This window comes from Lonchura striata, chromosome 12 (genome assembly GCF_050655825.1).
Source record: "Lonchura striata isolate lonStrDom1 chromosome 12, ASM5065582v1, whole genome shotgun sequence".
In the NCBI taxonomy this organism is placed as follows: domain Eukaryota; kingdom Metazoa; phylum Chordata; class Aves; order Passeriformes; family Estrildidae; genus Lonchura; species Lonchura striata.
The window spans coordinates 8,362,046-8,380,011 of record NC_140714.1 but is presented as its reverse complement, the minus strand read 5'-3'; the positions used below and the strand labels follow the sequence as shown (position 1 = coordinate 8,380,011).

The 17,966-nt window shown below is 37.8% G+C and overlaps 1 protein-coding gene across 5 annotated transcripts in view; it reads right to left on the bottom strand.

The window, feature by feature from the left end:
- The window catches only part of FHIT (fragile histidine triad diadenosine triphosphatase), a 537,187-nt gene that overhangs the window by 128,659 nt on the left and 390,562 nt on the right, over window positions 1–17,966 (bottom strand). For all 5 annotated transcript variants that reach the window (XM_085590342.1, XM_085590341.1, XM_085590344.1 and 2 more), the window contains 2 exons: window positions 9,129–9,274; window positions 8,222–8,251 (listed from right to left, as the gene is read on the bottom strand). In XM_085590342.1, coding sequence (XP_085446468.1) covers window positions 8,222–8,251; window positions 9,129–9,274 — 176 coding nt within the window. The remainder of the gene's footprint in view (window positions 1–8,221; window positions 8,252–9,128; window positions 9,275–17,966) is intronic.

Sequence of the window (17,966 nt, the reverse complement as noted above, 5' to 3'; positions counted from 1 at the left end):
CTTAGCTTTAGGGAGTGAGCAGAAACCAAGCATATGAGGGTCTTGCCAGAGAGCACCCTGCAGCTTTCAGGAGAGATGGGGCAAATGAGGCTTCAGAGAAGGCTTTGCTGTTTTGCAGGAAGCTCTTGGCTTGTCCAGTATGAGCATGAACTGAAACACGATGAAGTTTCCTGAATTATTGGCTTTTTTATTTTTAAACAGTAAAAATATTACCTACTTTTCACCCTGTCATCCTGTCTGTAGCTTGCTGAGCAAGTTTTATTCTATTGTTTTAACCTTAGTTTTCCATTTCTAAATCACTTCAAGCAGAGACTTCTTTCTAAGAAAGTCCTGCATGGGCTAACATAGTGCTGCCAGAACAGACTAAAATGGACTAGGTCAGAAATCCCTGTGCTTCAGATGTGCTTTCCACAGATTGCAGGGCAGTGTAACCCTGGCTCTTTCATGTGGCACAGGAACACAGGGCTAGGAAAGGCCTTTCCTTGATGTTATATGTAAAAATGTTACAGACATTCTTTCTTTGTTGACATTTTTAAGAAGCAAACTCCTCCAAGCTGTGCAGGCTCTTTGGGGATCTGCAGGGGCAGCTTTAATTACACACTTCTTTTCAGAAGAGGAGGTGACTTGCAGGGGAAAAAACGTGGAACCAACTTTTTCTTTCCTGTTGCACTGGTAAGGCTTCCAGGGCTCTGGTGGCTGGGCTGCCTTTGCCTGGCCAAAACTGGGTCAGCACCAGAGGCAGGAGCCGTGACCCTGCCCCGTCACAGCATCAGCTGGGCCACCAAAGTTTAGCACAGAGCAGCCAACTGAAAATGCCCTTGGGCAAGAACACCCCATAATAAACCCAAGCACCAAACAGTTTAAGTGTGGGTTAATGCCTGCTTAGCATTGGCACCGAGCAGGGAAGTCTGTTTTGCCCATGACATTTTGACATCCCTCCTAATCTGTGGTCATCATACAAATAATTTTCTGTGGATCTTGGGAAAAACAGTACCTGGTAGGTAAGAATGTAGAGACAAAAGTGCAAAATTACGTGAGATCAGAGCACAGACACATCATGTTTCATTTTAAAGCATTATATTAATTTTAACAAAGAGTTAGAAACCTATTTAACTGAAATCTAGCTTCGCAACACTTGCTTAATAAACAATTTTCACCTACTACAAAACACAGAAAAACACCAAGTTACACATCTGAATTAAACAGGAATAATTTTGCACATTCTTGGTGAGTTATATTTTAGTTGAAAACAATGTTTTGTAACAAAATTGAAAAAAAAAAAGAAAACCCAAGCATTCTTCTCTTAGATGAAGAGTTTTATAAGATACAAGATTGACAAAGAGAAGTATTACAGATGAGATGATGCTCGAAAAGAAATTTATACACTAACCACACAAAAATTAATCAGACAGCCTTGACTGTGCTATTAATGATTTTAGACCTGATGCATGGGATTTCAAAAGGTTTTACATTTCAAGTACAATACAGCATTTGTAGGACCTGTACTCAAGAGTGGCATTTGATTGATTGAACATACTCTGAGACAGGGAATGCTTTAAATGCAAAACATATTGCTGTAACATGGGAACAAAGAAGTGAAAGATACTTTCTAATTAAAACAGAGGATTTTTGATCCTAATCTCAGTCATTGTGAGGCATATAAAGAGCAGCCTGTCATGGATTTCTCAACACCCCTCCCTCTATTGTTTTTTTTTTCTTTGGTCAAAACATGTCAATTCAATAAAACAGCATTTCCAAAGGAAGCTTTGTTTTCACAAAGAAAAAGTTTTTGTTGTCAAATACTCAGTTATAACATTTTCAGAGGAAAAATTTTCTACCTTTTTGCTAGAATTACTTTTTTATTGCTAAATACAACTCTCTGTATTGAAAGAAAAAAAAAGACTGATTTTTTCAAGATTCTTCTGTCACGAAAATTGCAAATATCTGAACATATACCAAGAAAAAAAAATAAAAAGCATTTATTGAAGGAAAAAAAAAGAATGATTTGTTCAAGATTTTTTCTGCCATGAAAATTGCAAACATCTGAACATATACCAAGAAAAAAAAAAATAAAAAAGGATATTAAAAAATCTTCTGTCAAAGCAGGAGCAGGCTGTCCTGGAGCTGCAGAGGGGCAGAATGTGGAGAGCCCTGGCAGTGTTTAACCCTTCCCTGTGGGAATTAGCCAGGTCACCCAAGTGACTGCAGGGTTCCACCTGGGCCAGCTGCTGGCACAGCCACCGGCTCTGCTGAGCCCCATGGGGCTGCTGGGGCTGGCACAGGAATGTCACCCTCCCAGGGACATCCCTGGCACTGCTCACTCCCCTCCTGGCCCCACAGCCACAGGTTCCACCATCCAGCTCCCACCCAGCAGACTTTGGGAGAGGAAAACCCCAGTGGCAGCTCCGGGGCTGAACAGGACGTGCCCAGCCAGGAGGGAGCTGGATGTGGCCAGCAGAGCTGCAGGATTTTTAATATCTGCATGCCAAAGCAATTTGAACATGCATTTGAACCCACTTACTTGTTTATTATAGTTTAATTTAGACAGTGTCAATATCTGTGACTAGCTCTGGGGATATTTTTGGAATTAAACTACCTAAAGAGAACATTCATCTAAGAAATCCATATGGCAGGAAAGAAGGGTAGAACTGCTAGCATGGAATAGTAAAATGTTCCTTTTCAGTACCATTATTCAACTTAAATCTCTGGAAATGTTGTTTGCTATCCTCATTTATACTGGCCTATTTTTAACAATGTTTTGATTTTTTTTTTTAGTTAGGTTTTTTAATATTTATAGTTTATACAGACTATTTTGTGTTTATACAGAGAAAAAGGATTATATTGCTTTACAAGTCAGAGGTACAGCATGCCATGACATTCACTACTGGAAATTCAAAATAATCTAGATTCAGAACTATCATAATTCACTGCTAAAGAGAACATTTCAAAAATTTCAGTCCCCATCCCTTCAGGGAACTTCACAACCCAGTATTTCTAGATCAGACTTCATTATCCAGGTCATCATTTCAATTTATCAGTGCCTTGGGGTCTTTGGTATTCACAGCTAGGATGGTGTTATGTCCATCAATCACTAGGCTGTTTCCACATTCCCACTTTTTCATCTTCTTCAGCCTTCAAAACAATCTCTAAAACTTTCCATGGGTATATACTGGACACAGACAACTCTTACTTCTGTCAGCTGTTACTGTTTGAAGTACAGGAACTGATCTGTGCAAATTATGGGGGTCAAAAGAACTGTTTCCATTCTAGACCCTGAATATAATTTGTTTCAGGGAAGGATTTACACATTTACCAGTGCCTCTTAAATCTATAAGCCTGGCAAACAAAACAGCAATATGTTTTTTCTTGAAAGCTTATTGTTCAGTCAAAAACTAAATGTTACATGTTAGGAACTGAAGTAAGGACCTGACAAAGCAAAGACTTACTAGGACTTATTTTGCATCATAGAAAACACAAGTCTGACCAAAGGACTGAAAGGAGATTTAGACCAACACAAGGCAGATTTTGAAAAAATCCCTGAAGGAAAAAGCACGAATTATTATTTAGAGTGAGTAAAAAACATAGAGCTGTCAAAAGACTTCAAGGAAAGGGAGGAGAAACTATCTGGATGCTCCTGCTGCTTCTCTGTCTCTGTAAGGGGCAGTATAATCCTAGCTTTGAAAATATACATCACTAACCCCAAACCACCCTAAACTAAATATAGTGCTGAAATAGAAAGAAAATTTTGAGCTCAAAACAGACGTAGCAGCCCTGAGACTACTGAATTTTCTGTACCAATTACCTGTCCACAATATTACACAGTCTCCAACCAAATACTATTAGTGTGGTTCTCAGAGCAATTCAGACACTGCTGCACTTCCTCAAATCATTTTTGGATGTCTCACAAGCTTCCAAGAGAATTATCATTTTTAAGGGTAAAGCACAGGAGATTATTTGTTCACATGTTTCAGTACAATCTGGTTTTCAGAAATTTGTTGCTTCCTTGTCTTTTCATATTTGAATTTTTAGATTTGTTTAAAGGTAAGAAAAATCTTTGCATTTCTCAAGCACCAGTTTTTCTTTGTTCTTCTAAGAGTGCAAAAGAGGGTTTCTAGTACTTCACTAAACCAGGACTCATGGCTGTTGGTCTGCAGGGAAAGAAGGCTGAGGCATCAAAAGCATTGCAGTTAGTGAATTTAATCCTTCCGATGCAATTAGTCTGCAATGAGATCTGATTCAATTTAAAGACTCAAACCTCAAGTCCAGTACTTCAGGTCAAGACATAAATAGACAAAGAGGATGAAAGAAAAGGCTGCTGTGGGCTTAAATGAGCCCTGGGCTCTACAGCTCAGGTTAAGATTTCTGAGGAATGCAAGCCAGGTGGATTGATTTAACACAGCATTAACAACATCTGGAAAAGAAAAATATGTACATCAAAAAATAATAATGATACAATCTTCTCAGTGTAAAATAACTAGTGGAATGTGTGGCATATAAAATAAGTTTCTGCACACATAACCACACTGCCACCATCAGCTTTGCTTTTTCATTTATTTAGGGGAACCTATAATTGGCAAACAGGCCCTTCCTTTCTCATGGATAACAGAGGAGGTGCTGAGCTGCTGGAGACTTCAACCCTGCTGCAAAATAGAGGATGTGTTCATACGTGTTTGTGCAATGGACACTTGCTGTGCAATATTATCTTGTCTCTACAGATAAATTAGTTGCTTCATGCTCCTGCCAGCTTGATTTGTTTAGCCTTTACAGAGTACAGAATCCATGGAGTTTCTTGTGATTGAATCTCACGTAAAAGGTAAACCTGAGAGCTTATTCTACACGAAGCTATACATCCACCCAGGCAGCCAGAGCATTTGCTGACTTGATGATGAAAAGAAGGCTATAAAACATACTAGGGAAATCTTGAAACGTCGCTCACTTGACATAGCAATAAGAGCCCTGCATTAAGATGCAGAGCTGATTTCCCTGATCCATGAAATTGCCTGGATATTTAAGGCATTCTCAAACAGAACCAGCATGAAACTCACCCTCCATTCTTGGCACAAGGACACCATGGGTTTTGTGTTCTCCGATAACAAGAGAGCTCAAAATTGCAGAGATTAATAGTCTTTAAGGGAGGACCTAAACACAATTTCCTCCTTTTCTCAAATAATAAGAAATAAGTATTCAAAATCTCTTGAATGCTAAAAGATGGTTTTGTTTGGTGACACACTGTTCAGGTGCCAGAGATGCTCAATTTCGCTGTTGTGAGTGGTTCAAGAACCTCTCACAATAAAACAGTGTGCAATTCCATGACCATCTTGGAGAAGGACAATTGTTTCTCTCATAAACAGGTGAAAGGGCTGGAATAGGTACAATAGGTGGAAAGCAATGAAAAATATAATGAAACAATATATGGCATTATTTTACAGTCTGATACTTGGGACAGGGTTCAGAATTCCTTACCATGTGTATATTTCCTGCTGCCAAAGGGAGGGGAAAGACCCATCTATACTTACAAAAATTGGTGAACTGAGGGTCAGGTATCATTACTTCCAAGGACCCATCCAGGGAAAACCCACAGTAAAGAGGGAATTTGCAAGGGCCATAAGCTGCCCCAGAACATTGACCTGCAGGCTCTGCTACCTTAGATGCAAAGGAGGAACAGAGTACAGCAATAATGAAACTACAATTAGATCATGAACAGCTTCCCATCAGGCTTTTGTTAAAGAAAGGCTTTAACAAAAAAAGGCACACAGCAGCAGCTTTCACACCACCAAAAGGGACGTGTAATACTGGCAGACAAGCTTATCACTGATTTCTAGCCAAATTCACACGCAAAGGGTCATCTTCCAACTTATTGCATACATTGCACATAAAATTTTCAGCATCTCCATTCAAGTTCAAGATTTTTCTTGTACATGGATTAGCATTTCTTCTTGTGGACAGAGAAAGAGAATTCCTTAATCTTTTTCAGACTACATTTCTCAGTTTTTGTATTCAGCCAGGCTGATAGCTCTTCCCATTTTGTAGTAAAATTTTGTACTGAGCAATTGAAAAGTCAATGCTCTTCTCCTGCTTCCTGTATTTCTGCTCCTCCATAGCACATACAGTAGCCTATATTTACACAGGTACACAGAATTATACAAAATACAACTGCAAAAGACTCTTGAAACAATCTGGTATGTAACCCCATTCAAAGCAAAATCAGCTACACCTAATTAGCTCTTGAGATATGCTTGCCTACCCTACTTAAACAGTCTCCACAAACTCCCTTGGATATTTATTGTGATGTTTTGCTATTTTTACTTTTAGAATGTTTTTCTAATGTTTGGTCTGTTCCAGAAATTTTAATTAAAAACTCCCTCAGAGGAGACTGGATTACTGTGGATTCTCATAGAGGAAAAAAACCAAATAAATCCACATCCAGAAACACAACACATTGAATTTAAGGTTCATAAATTATTTGTGGGTCACATAGGTGTTTTTTCAAGCTTTGTGATTCAGAAAAGTTTAAATGAAACCAGCTATTTATATATCCACCCTATTGTTCACTTAAAAGAAGATCTTGATCACAGTAATTTCTTTCCTGATTGAAGTTTTGAAAGCTCTAAATTCTCTGAAGAAAATAGTTGTTGGCATTTTTGGATGATAAACATCCCAAAGTGATGATGATAAATTACAGTGTTGCCCAATGACACAGAAAAGTAGAGAAATGTAACCTGATAACCTCTGATTTATGAATACACACTCATTATTGCAAAGTCTAGGGTTCACAGTTGTAAGAACGGGTCATTTTCATCTCAGTGTTTATTAAAAGTGTGAGAAGGAGGCATGAAGGATGGCTGCCATTTTGCAATTAACACTTAATGCTCTTTATTTCCAGTACAAACCCAAAGCAATACAGAACTTTCTGCCTTTTAAAGGTCTACATAAGCTTTTGTTACTGTTCACAATCATAGAAGATGGGAATTTTTACATCTTCCTTTACTTGCTCATATAAATAATTTTTCTCATGTATAACCATTCCTATACACCTTTTTTTAACAAAGAGAAAAACACTTGTCCAAGTTATTAAAATAAAGCCTCATATTTTCTTTGTAAATCATACTGGTGATAATAACAAAATTTACCTCAAAAGTATTTTAACTTATTATTTCACCCATTAACAGACACTGCCATTGAAACCCACCCAATGCACTCAAAGTCAAGGAATCTGTTTTGTCACAGTACAGAAATAAATCATGTTACATTCCTTCATCACATCCCAAGCTTGATGATATTCTAATTTCTTCTTCTCTCTCCCTATTACCTCTCTGTTAAATATTCAAAGCAGACAGCAAAAGCAGAAGGAAAAATAAGGTCAATTCAGAAAATTGAAAAAAAAGTAAAATGTTCCTCTCCACCATCATTCGGTTGTTACAGCTATCTTAATCAACTCAAACAGGTTCTCTGAGACACCTAATTTTATTTTACAAAGTGCAAACCCATAGCCATATTTGACTTTCCTCTGATTCCAAATGTAAGAAATAGTCTTTATCTAATGTTGAGGCATATCATCTAACTACACATGCAATTGCATTTGCATTATGAGGCAGTGAAACATGGCTGGAGAGATATCTTGGATGTTATCTGTGTTATTACTCAAGTGGAGAATATAATCATAAATCCTTCTCTTCGCTTCCACCCTCCCACCTTTTTTTTTGGAAGTACACTTAAAATCTGTTTTTTAGCTTCACTGGGCCCATTAGATTTGAACTTCAGTAACAAGAATGTGATATGAATACGCTGAGAGGAAGCATAGACAAAAGGTATATTTTCATAATGTGGTTCAGTTTAACTGTTCCTACAATTAGCTACAACTCATTAGGCAATAAACAGAAAAACAAAGAGATCATGAATGGAAGGGCAATATTTTCTCCATAAAACAAACAAAAAAACCCTAAACCAGATGCCTCTTTCATGAGGCTTTCCTTGCATAAATGCACCCAGCAGCTTAGAAAAGATATTTTCTTGATTAGAAAATTTTTGTCCAGGAAGAAAATGTGTAAACATTATCTTGTGCAATTTCAATAAAAAGTATTTACTGCTATTGTACACCTGGGATTTTTTGATCTCAAGGATAAAGTAACAATACAGCAATGCACTGCAGATGACGAGCTTTGATCTTCTATTAGTTCTTATAATTGTGTCTTAATTTGTATTCTGAATAATAAGCACTCACCTTCACTGTTTGTCCAGCTTCAGGGCCATCCTGTAAGCAAAGGGAAAAGTCTCATGTTAGAGGATCTAACAAGGATCACACAGGAATTCAGAAATATTAATAATCATTTACATCAATTACACTGCCTATTAAATTAGCATATTTTTCCTGAGGACCATTCAACACTAAGTTTTTGGATAAAGCTCCTTTCCATATCAGACCCCAGAAAAGAGGGAAACTATCTCACATCACAAAAACAACAGTTTCTATTTTTCATTTTTTCAGATTATATTTTTCAATAGCTAGCAATAGATTTCTGATCCTTGTGAACATAAAACCACACGTGGAAGTAAAAATTTAATCAAACTATGCTTGCTTAAATTCTGATTTTAATGAATGGGCTTAGTCTCCTGGTTTGCTTTAAAAAGAGTTCATTTTTGGTATAAAAACACCCAGCACAAACAACTGAAAGGTCAGAATTTATAATGTATTTACATGGCTACAGCTCTCTGCCTGCATATAAATAGCTGTGAGGAGGGATCACTTATCTCGAGTATATGCAGTGGGGTATGTGTGGAACGGGCTGTGGCTGCCTTCTCAAGAGGTCAACCCTGCAAACACTTTGAAGGAAGAATATTTCCTGAAATATTCACAAACAAGCACAGCATCTCAGAGTGTTTGCTGGCTTTATCCAAGGTTTTGCAGCTATTAATTAACCACACTTTCCCACTGGTTTCCTCTTTAGATTTCTCAATGGCAAATCTGGAAGACTGCAATGCAGTTATTTGGCTTCTTGGTTGTTATTATGTTGTTTTGCATTTACTGCCCCTTGAAGTTCCAATGTCCTTTTGTGATTGGAGAAGGGGAAAAGGGTGAAATCTTGATAAAACAAACCATTAAACCTTTCTTAGCTGACTGTTTTACAAACCTGGATGGAAAAGGTGAGCGAAGTGCCACAGAAATGTTTCTCCACCACGTTCCCGACCCTTTGTGCCGTACGGAACAGATCAGCCACTTCCTCGGGACGCAGGTCACGGAAACGCTCCACCGGCCGCAGGGGACAAACAAGGACATCTGGAGGTGGCAGTGTCAAGGCACAAACACAAATCTGAGTGCTCCAGAACACTCAATCCCCAGCCTGTACCTGGTTCTGCTCACCCGTGAGTCGCCTGAGCTCTTCCTCTCTGGTGAAACAGCAAGAGCGCCAAAACCATAGGGCTAATTACAGGGAATTCTATCATGCTTTATTCAGAATTCTTTTCCTCAAACCCCTCAGATATGGGAAAAATTACTAAGGCTCTTGTGCTATACTGAGACATTTAAGGGAAAGCAAATTTTTCACAGACTCAGATTTACTGTCTCAGTAGAGAAATGCTGGTATTTATCTCCTGTGAAAGTCAGAGATATTTTCTTTTGTGATTAACAATGGGGGAAGCCAAAGAAATTTAAGAGGGCTTTGGATGTGTTGTCTGAGACTGCAGTTTACAATGCTTTTCCCTGTATGTGGTATATATTTTTGAAAATCTTCATCTTACACCTCTAATTTTAGGCACATAAATATGACAAGCTGGCACTATGCTGATCACTTATTTCTATATATTATTTACAATTCACAAAGAATGCTCACCTGCTGTAACTACAATGTGGTTTTAAAAATACATTAAGATAATTATGACTATTTCCTTTTAAGCACAGTGCTCACAACCCTGTAAATATACTTTGATTTAATTCTACCTTGGTGACTATGATTTGAGAGCCAGTGAAACGAAGCTATAAAGTAAATAATGAAAGTACACAGATGCTGCTTACAGTCATCTGATCTGCTGTATTCACAGTAATTAATAATTGCTATGATTCCTCACTTGAAAATCAATTATGCAACATTATTAATATGGTCCAGAATTCTTAGTGGAGCCTCGGTTGTGTAGATCCAACAAGCAAGTACTTGATTCTCATTTCAATTCCCTGCAGACAGGATTCTTTGCTGACTTACAGAATAGAATTTGCAGAATGAAGACCTTAAAGTAACCTTTAACACCACTTGAACTTTCATGACCAAAGGCTAAGAAAATTATTTTTTCCAGTATTAAAATAAGTGTTCTAAGGACTATTTGAAGAAAATTAAGTTTCATGCCATTGTATTACAGCCATCTTTATTTTTACTGCATTTTGAAGCCTGCAGGTGTTCAGGAATATTCTCTATAATCCAGGAGAGGTAACTAGGAGCTGTTCTGCAGTTAACAGGTTCAAAAAAAGGTTACATCAACCTGATTGTCAAAGACCACGTGAGACATTTGAAATAAGGAGAGATTAATACATGTGAAAGATCAATTATTTCCAGAAGCACAGAGATAACATGTTTGCATACACCAAGGTTATATTATAAGAATCACACTTATCATTCTGATAGGACAGAAAACCAGACATTTTCTCAAAGTAAGGATGTAGTGGCAGGTTTTGATCATTTGTCTAAATCTAGATGAGAACAGACAAGTCTGTAATGGATATTTGCTATAGTGGGAGCAGAACTGAGCAAGCTCTACCTGCAGCAGCTCCCAAGAGAAAAGGAGAAGACTGGTTCCAGCTGTGGGTGCTAATCTGCTTTGAAACCCCTGTCTCTCAGGGGTTTTTTGTACGGAATCAGCTATGCCACTATTCTCCTTTTTGCTCATTGTAGCTTATGTTATAAACATTTAACAAAGGAGAAAAATATATTTAGAAAGCAGGTACTCAGAAAAAAACAATCCTGGATGGAGACAAAACCCCTAGTTTTGTGGGGGTTCAGTTGTGCAATGCTTTGTCCCTTGGTAAATTCCCAGGCATAGTAAACCCCTTGTAATTAATTTGTGCCTTCCTAGTGCATTGTACAGAGCACATCCATAAACTGTGCTATTGGCTAAACTTGGTGCTCAAGGGATGAGCTGCAAAGTTGATTGGCAGACCTGATTTCCATACCAGGAAAAAAGGAATAGAAAAACTAATTAATTTTACTCATAAAAAAGAAATCCATGTCAACACTAAAACAGGAAAAAGGACATTCGTTTAATCTGAGTTCATTTTTCCAAAGGAGAGAAGGGAATCTTGTACCCTTAGGGCATCTGATACTTAAGTAGATAATTATCCTTCTTCTGCAGCACTGCTTTATTATCATGGCTCAATGAACCATTTATAAATGAAGAATTTCCCCTCACTTACCTCTGGCAAAACTGCTGCTTACATTAAGACAAGTTTCCTTTTCTCCTTTGAATTTTCCCCAGCAGCACCTCACCCTCTCAGACTTGCACACGCCTCACCAGCAATTGTTTGTTCTCCACCTAGCTCAGGACCACGACCAAAGTTTTTGCATTAATGATGGTTTCTACAATCTGATGTTGGCACTGTGCTGTTTGCCACTGCAATGAGTTGTGGGAAATGTGAGCAAAACAGTTCTTGGGAAAGCTTTTGTTTCCAGGGCGCATCACAGAGGGAGTGAGGCTGGTTCTGACCAGGACAGGACAGGTTTTCTCTTAATTTTGTCACTAACCTGCATTGTTATTTTGCAAGTTCTCTGTTTCTCTCTTTGTCTCTCCTCTTCCACATATCATCTGTCTTGTCTGCTTAGACAGCAGCTGCCAGCTGGTGCAGTGCAGGTTTCTTATTTACCATGAACTTCTCTGCTCACGTGGGGCCACCAGTGCTCCTGCAGCACCTGATGCTGTACCCATGGCATTCTGCAAAAAGGACTTGCACTTCCTCCTTACAAAACTCATTTACAACTCAAACTAGATTTTAGCTATATTTCTGTCTTTGAATTTGATAAATAATTCAAAGGCACAATCACAGAATGGAGCATCTTTTCTGAACTTTCCATCATTTCAAAACAATTCTACAAAGAATTATGATAGAAATTCTGAATCAGAGCTAAATTAACATGAGAATGTAATTAGGACAACATTCAAGTTATATTTAACTATGAATATATTAAAAGGAAAATGTTGGAATGAATTCATGAATTTGAGGTCATTTGGAAAACAACCATCTACTGCAACTTTAAATAATAGTTTTTAACTAAAACTTTTGATGCTAGGGTAGTTTTTAATTGTATATCTTGTTGTATTTTAGGCTGTACACCTGCTCTATTCACCCCAGAACTCTTACTAAGTTTAAAATTAGATAAACTGCTCATTAATTTCTACAACAACCTACAGCAAAGCCTGCTAGGAAACCACTTCAGGTGACTATGTATTAAAAATATGAGAGAATGTGAGTCTGTACTTATGTTTATGTGCAATCACTCCTTAGACTGAAGCATCCACTGCCATCTGAGATGCCTCAGGGCATCCAGCTGCCACTCCAGAAGGGCAGGAGCCTCCCATATGCCCTATATCATCATGCCATCAGCAGGACAAGGGGCTGCTGCCCTGCCCAGACGTGCTGCAGCACTGCTGACAGCATTCTGCCTTCACAAAGTTTGAACTTTATCTTTCCCTTCTCTAAACACTATCATTAATAATTTTCTGATTTCTTCATTCATTGTGAAGTGCTACTGACTGATGAAGTTTCTATTTTTAAGCTTTGATGTGCACAGCTGTTATTTCCTTCAAGTTCTCTGAGTCAGACCACATCACTAGAGCACATGCAATTTAAGATGTCAGCTTCTCCATTTTAGGGAGTGAGGAACCTTTACACCTTATTATAATCTGTAGCAACTCTTTCTCTCTCTAAATCTTGCAGAAGTCTCTCAACAGCATTACTTCTCTCTCTAACACCTAAATATGCATATACAAATCAATCTGTGTTGGAAAAATCCCCCTTGGATTTGTGGATTAAAGGATGTGCTCACCCTGGGGATTTTGGGGCATGACTGAAAAGTGAGCAAGTGCTAACTGCATCTGGCTTTGAGCTGATCAGAGAGACAAGAACCAGATTCTACCAGAAAATCAAAACTCCTGGTCAACATCTGCATGGTGACCACTTCAGATGTAATTTTCCTTCTACTAATACATACAGAGTGAAGGCTGAAATTCAAAGGCTCAGCAGTAATTTTTATTCGCTTTATATGGATTTTGACTTAGAAGTTTAAATGATTGTAATTGTGTATTTAAGGCCTAGGCCAAGCTCTCTGCTCGCTTCAATGGGACTCCACTCAACCCCACAAAGTGCCTATTATAAATTTTCACACATAACTATCAAGGTACACACGTTCTGTAGTTCTGAAATGTTGGAAAGATGGCCTTTCGGGGGGGGGGGGTCAAAAAAAAGAAAGAAAACCGAAAAAAAAGAAACCCCAAAGAGGTTAAAATTCCTTTTATGTGACAAGCTTTAGAGCTGAACACAGCTTTTTCCTGGTTAAGTCCATTAATTTGCTATATAGAAACATACTTTCAGTTTTGACTCTTGTTTTATTCCTGAATTTGAACTTCAAACAGAACAATTCAAAGCTTTAAAAAGGAAAAAATTAAAGGCTCTCCAGGTACTGACACTCTAACAATAGGAATAAAGTTCTTTTTTTCTCTTTGTCTTTTTGAGGAACCACTTAAAAACATTGACAGGTTTTCTTAATATGTGAGACTTTAAAAGCACAAAATACAAGGGGAAAAAGGCAAAATATCTAAAAGTGAAAGGGTAATTGCTACTTTATGAAGCTCCTGGGTTCCACCAATATTGTTAGCTCTCTATACCATTTGTTATAAAATTTTTTAACTTAGGAAAATTATTTATTTTCACACAGTCAGGAATCCATAGCTCACATTAGAATAGAAACATTTCCTGTTTCTTTAAACAGTCTCCCTCTCACAAGAGGGAGTGCAAGAGTCAACATCTTAAAAAAAAAAAAAACAAATTCAAAACCCCCCACAGAAAAAACGAATAATATTTTAATAAAAAAGAGTAGAAGTTAATAAAATCTCCAAAGGTTTAAAAAGTCTTAAATATCTGTTTTTAGCATTCTAGTTTTTTGCATAAAAAGTACTTCAGTAAATAGCAAAAATTGTCCTTAATTATTTAATTTTGGGAAACACCTCAAAACCTGCTTTTTCATTAATATTTTGGTTCCAACTATTTGGTTCTCATTAAAATACTGTCCCAAACTATAGAGACAATACAGAGATTTAATAATCCTACATTTATTTCACAAGCTTAAGTAAGTAATTTAAAGGACAACAACCTCACAGAGCAACCCCCAACAGGGACTTCTGCTTTGGAAATGGAGGCTGTGCTCATTTTAGGATTAATTATTGTTAGATTATTAGGATTAATAATTATTAATTATTATTATAGGTTAGTTATTGCCACCATCTCTTGGTACCAGCAAGAAGGACTTGATGGACATGGGAGATGTCCTGAGGAAGCTGCTCAGGGGCCAGCCCAGCCCTCACTGAGCAGGGAGGACACTGCCTTGGGAGGGTGCTGGGAGATCAGGGGCTGGAAGAACCAGCTGCAGAAAACTGTAATAAATGATTATTTCTAACTATTTAATATGTCTGTATGAAAGAGCCCTTCTGCACAGCCATAAGCTGATGGGAATGCAGAAATAATGCGCCGTGGGGGGCAGCGGGAGGGATTATTCTTTTCTTACACTGTTTTACATGAATTTGCATCAAGTGCCCCAAGCAGAGAGAATCACACAGACAAAGCTTCAGGTATTAAAACTCACCACAATGTCCCCAGATTCAGCTGAGGAGTGTGGGCAGGGGTATTAAATTCATCATTGCATCTAAGCAGAAGTTTTCTTTGTTCAAAAGCTCTAATTGCTAAGAGAAAGAAGTCCCAGAGCTCTGAAAAAGCACAGGAGAATGCATGACTAATAAAATTAATATAACTGAAAAACAACTGCCAGTCATTTATCTTTTTTCTGCCCTTGAATGATTCTTCAAATGTTGAAGGCTATGGGAGCAATTTCTCTATGTGAAGAAAACAATAATGGTTTCACAGATGCTGCCTGTAGGAGGAGTTAAGAAGGAAAAGAACACTGAAATAGCACACACAAGTACACAGAGGGCATCAAAAAAGCCTTTAAAAATTAATCAAATGCATATTTTGTTTCATTACAACAATATGTCAAGGCACCAGTAAAACCCACAGAATTAGGACATCCATAAACCTGTAGCAATGCAAAACCTGACATTTCCCCCAGCTCAGAACAAGCTTTATTCAATAAGATGGAGTGACTGACTTTAGGGAGGAAATCTGTAGAGGTGTTTGGATTAAGAGTAACTATCTCATAATAGGAAAATGTGAAGGAGAACGCTTTAATGGATTTTACATGTAGAACTGTATTTAAATATATGTTAGAAGAGTGCCTTGGTACAATATGGGAAATAGTACTACATCACAGTGTTTGCTAGTTTGGGAAAAAACATAGCTCTGAACAATAAAGATGATTAAGAACCAATGCAAATGCAATAAAGTTACAATAAAAACTTAAAAATTGCTTCAGACTATTAAACCCACATACAACTTTTTAAAATATATTGCTCTGCCACATATTAGCATTAATTTAAAAAAGCCATTAAGATAAGACAAATTATCTAAATAATTTGATCTTGATAAGGCAGCTCAGAACATGTTTACACTAATGCAGAAGATCAGATTTATGCAATGTATCAGAGAACTAGTGGTTCCACTAGAACAAAGAACAATCACTGCAAATCTTTGACATGGATCTCTCCACGCTATGATAAGTACACTCTTTGAAGACCACATTGCAGCTTTTATACAGAGGGGTTTTTATTCTACTTGATTTTCTCACCCCACTGAAATGACTTAAAATAACTTTTCATGTCAGTGAAACATGGAAGAGTTCCATGAAGTGAACAATAAATATTATTTAAAAGTCAATAAATCTAATTTAAATATAGATATGGCTTATAGTCTGAGTCTTGCTAGATAGCACAGCAAAGTACAAAGTCCTGCTACACAAAGTACAGTGACTCCACAAGACACAAGGCCACAGTGGGGAAATGCGAGATTCAGAACTGCTCACTTTTCATTTAAACAAGCCTTTCATATATTTGATATTCCCTTTAAATGCCTTTAGGGTATGTCAAGTAGGTCAACTAAAAGCTCAGTTCCTCATAGCAAGTGGTATTTTACTGCAGGATTTGTCCTTTTCTGCTGGCTCCTGGCCTCGGGGACAGCCTCGGGCAGTAGCAGGTACCTGAGTGGAACCACAGTGAGAGCAGCTGTGGGAGAGTTTGTGGCTCAGAAACCACCTCTGATCCAAGTCTCATTTGGTGGAAATTTACTCAAGGTCGAAACTTACATTTGTAACAGGAATCATGACCACATTCGTAGAGTCACACCAAGCTTCTGATCTTGGAAGGCCCAAAAGCAATAAAAAAACAGTGACCAAAACAGAGATGCAGAAGTCCCAATACAGAAGGATGCCAACTGTAACTGCTGTGATGCTCTGAGATCCTGTAAGAAATCCTGCTGTACATCAACCCATTCCAGCTAAGAACTACACCTTTATTGCTCCAGTTGATATATCCTTTTTCCAAATGGATGACAAAACTGGCCACAATCACATGAAGCCATCAATACCCCTATAGCAATTATAAATGTACAAGACAACTGAAAAAGCACACCCAAAAAGACAGCAGAGACCAAACAACATTTGGGGTGCAACAGTCAAAAAGCAGGGTTTTGGCTTAAATATTGGAGCTATGGCATTTGTCATAGCAACTGATATGTTCATGCAAAGCTGCTCAGCAGCTGCAAATCTTGTGCAAATGACCTGCACCACCAGAAAAATTCAATTTACCAAAATAAACCTGCTGGAATTGCAACATGCCATTGTAACATGCCATTGCAATGCCTCATTTTAAACAGAGAAAGTGAACTCGTGATCCAATCCCTCCACCTGAGAATATTGTGAGAAAATGCCTCAGCATTTGATCTTAATTAAGACTGCAGCACCATCATATTCAAAAACTAATGTGATCATTATGAAGCTATATTCTAGCTCATGATTCAGACCCTATAATGAGGGAATAAGTAATTATTAAATATTAGTTATGACAAATTTACTTTCTTGAAATTTATTGGATGCCACATACCAGACCATAAGTTTTCCTGGGAATAAGATTTTACGTGGTAGAAAGATACCACAGAATGTGGGAATTAAGGTTCTGTACAAACCAGAAGCATTACTGACGTTTTTGTCTATGGCACTGGAAAGTACAAGCTTTTTTCTGTTTTGGGCATCTGTGGTGGGTGACAGTAGTAAATTAATCAGATTACTAATTGGTGAACATCCATAGGATTTCTTTTTACCTAATTTTGAAGGCAAATTGGTTTGATCAGAGTAAATAAGTGGATCTGCAACCATGAAAATCCAGATCTTTATTGTCAGTGTTGAAGTCCTTTGCTGCTTAGGAAGTTTCATTTAATCCTCTTCTGTTTTCTCCAGAGTTAACTCAAGGAAGGTCCTGTCAGACCTGCTGCTGGAGCAGTTGGTAACAGCTCTACTTTCTCCAAATACCTATCAGAGCAGCTGATTAAGAGCTTTCCATGTACTCTTTGTAGCTCTGCACTAACTTTATGCTGAGCAGCACAGAGAAAGACAAACCTGTAGCAGCACGTGGCAGATCAACTGTGCCTTCATTCTGTAACCAGTGAAGCATCAGCTGGAGCAATGCAGTACAAGATCAATTACCAGAGTATCACAGGGGAAACAAATATGTCTGGATAACCAAGGTTTCAGGTAATTAAGGTAATTTTGAACGTAATTTATAGATAATGAGAAACATGAATAACAGGGAGGTTTGGAAAACTGAATTTTGAC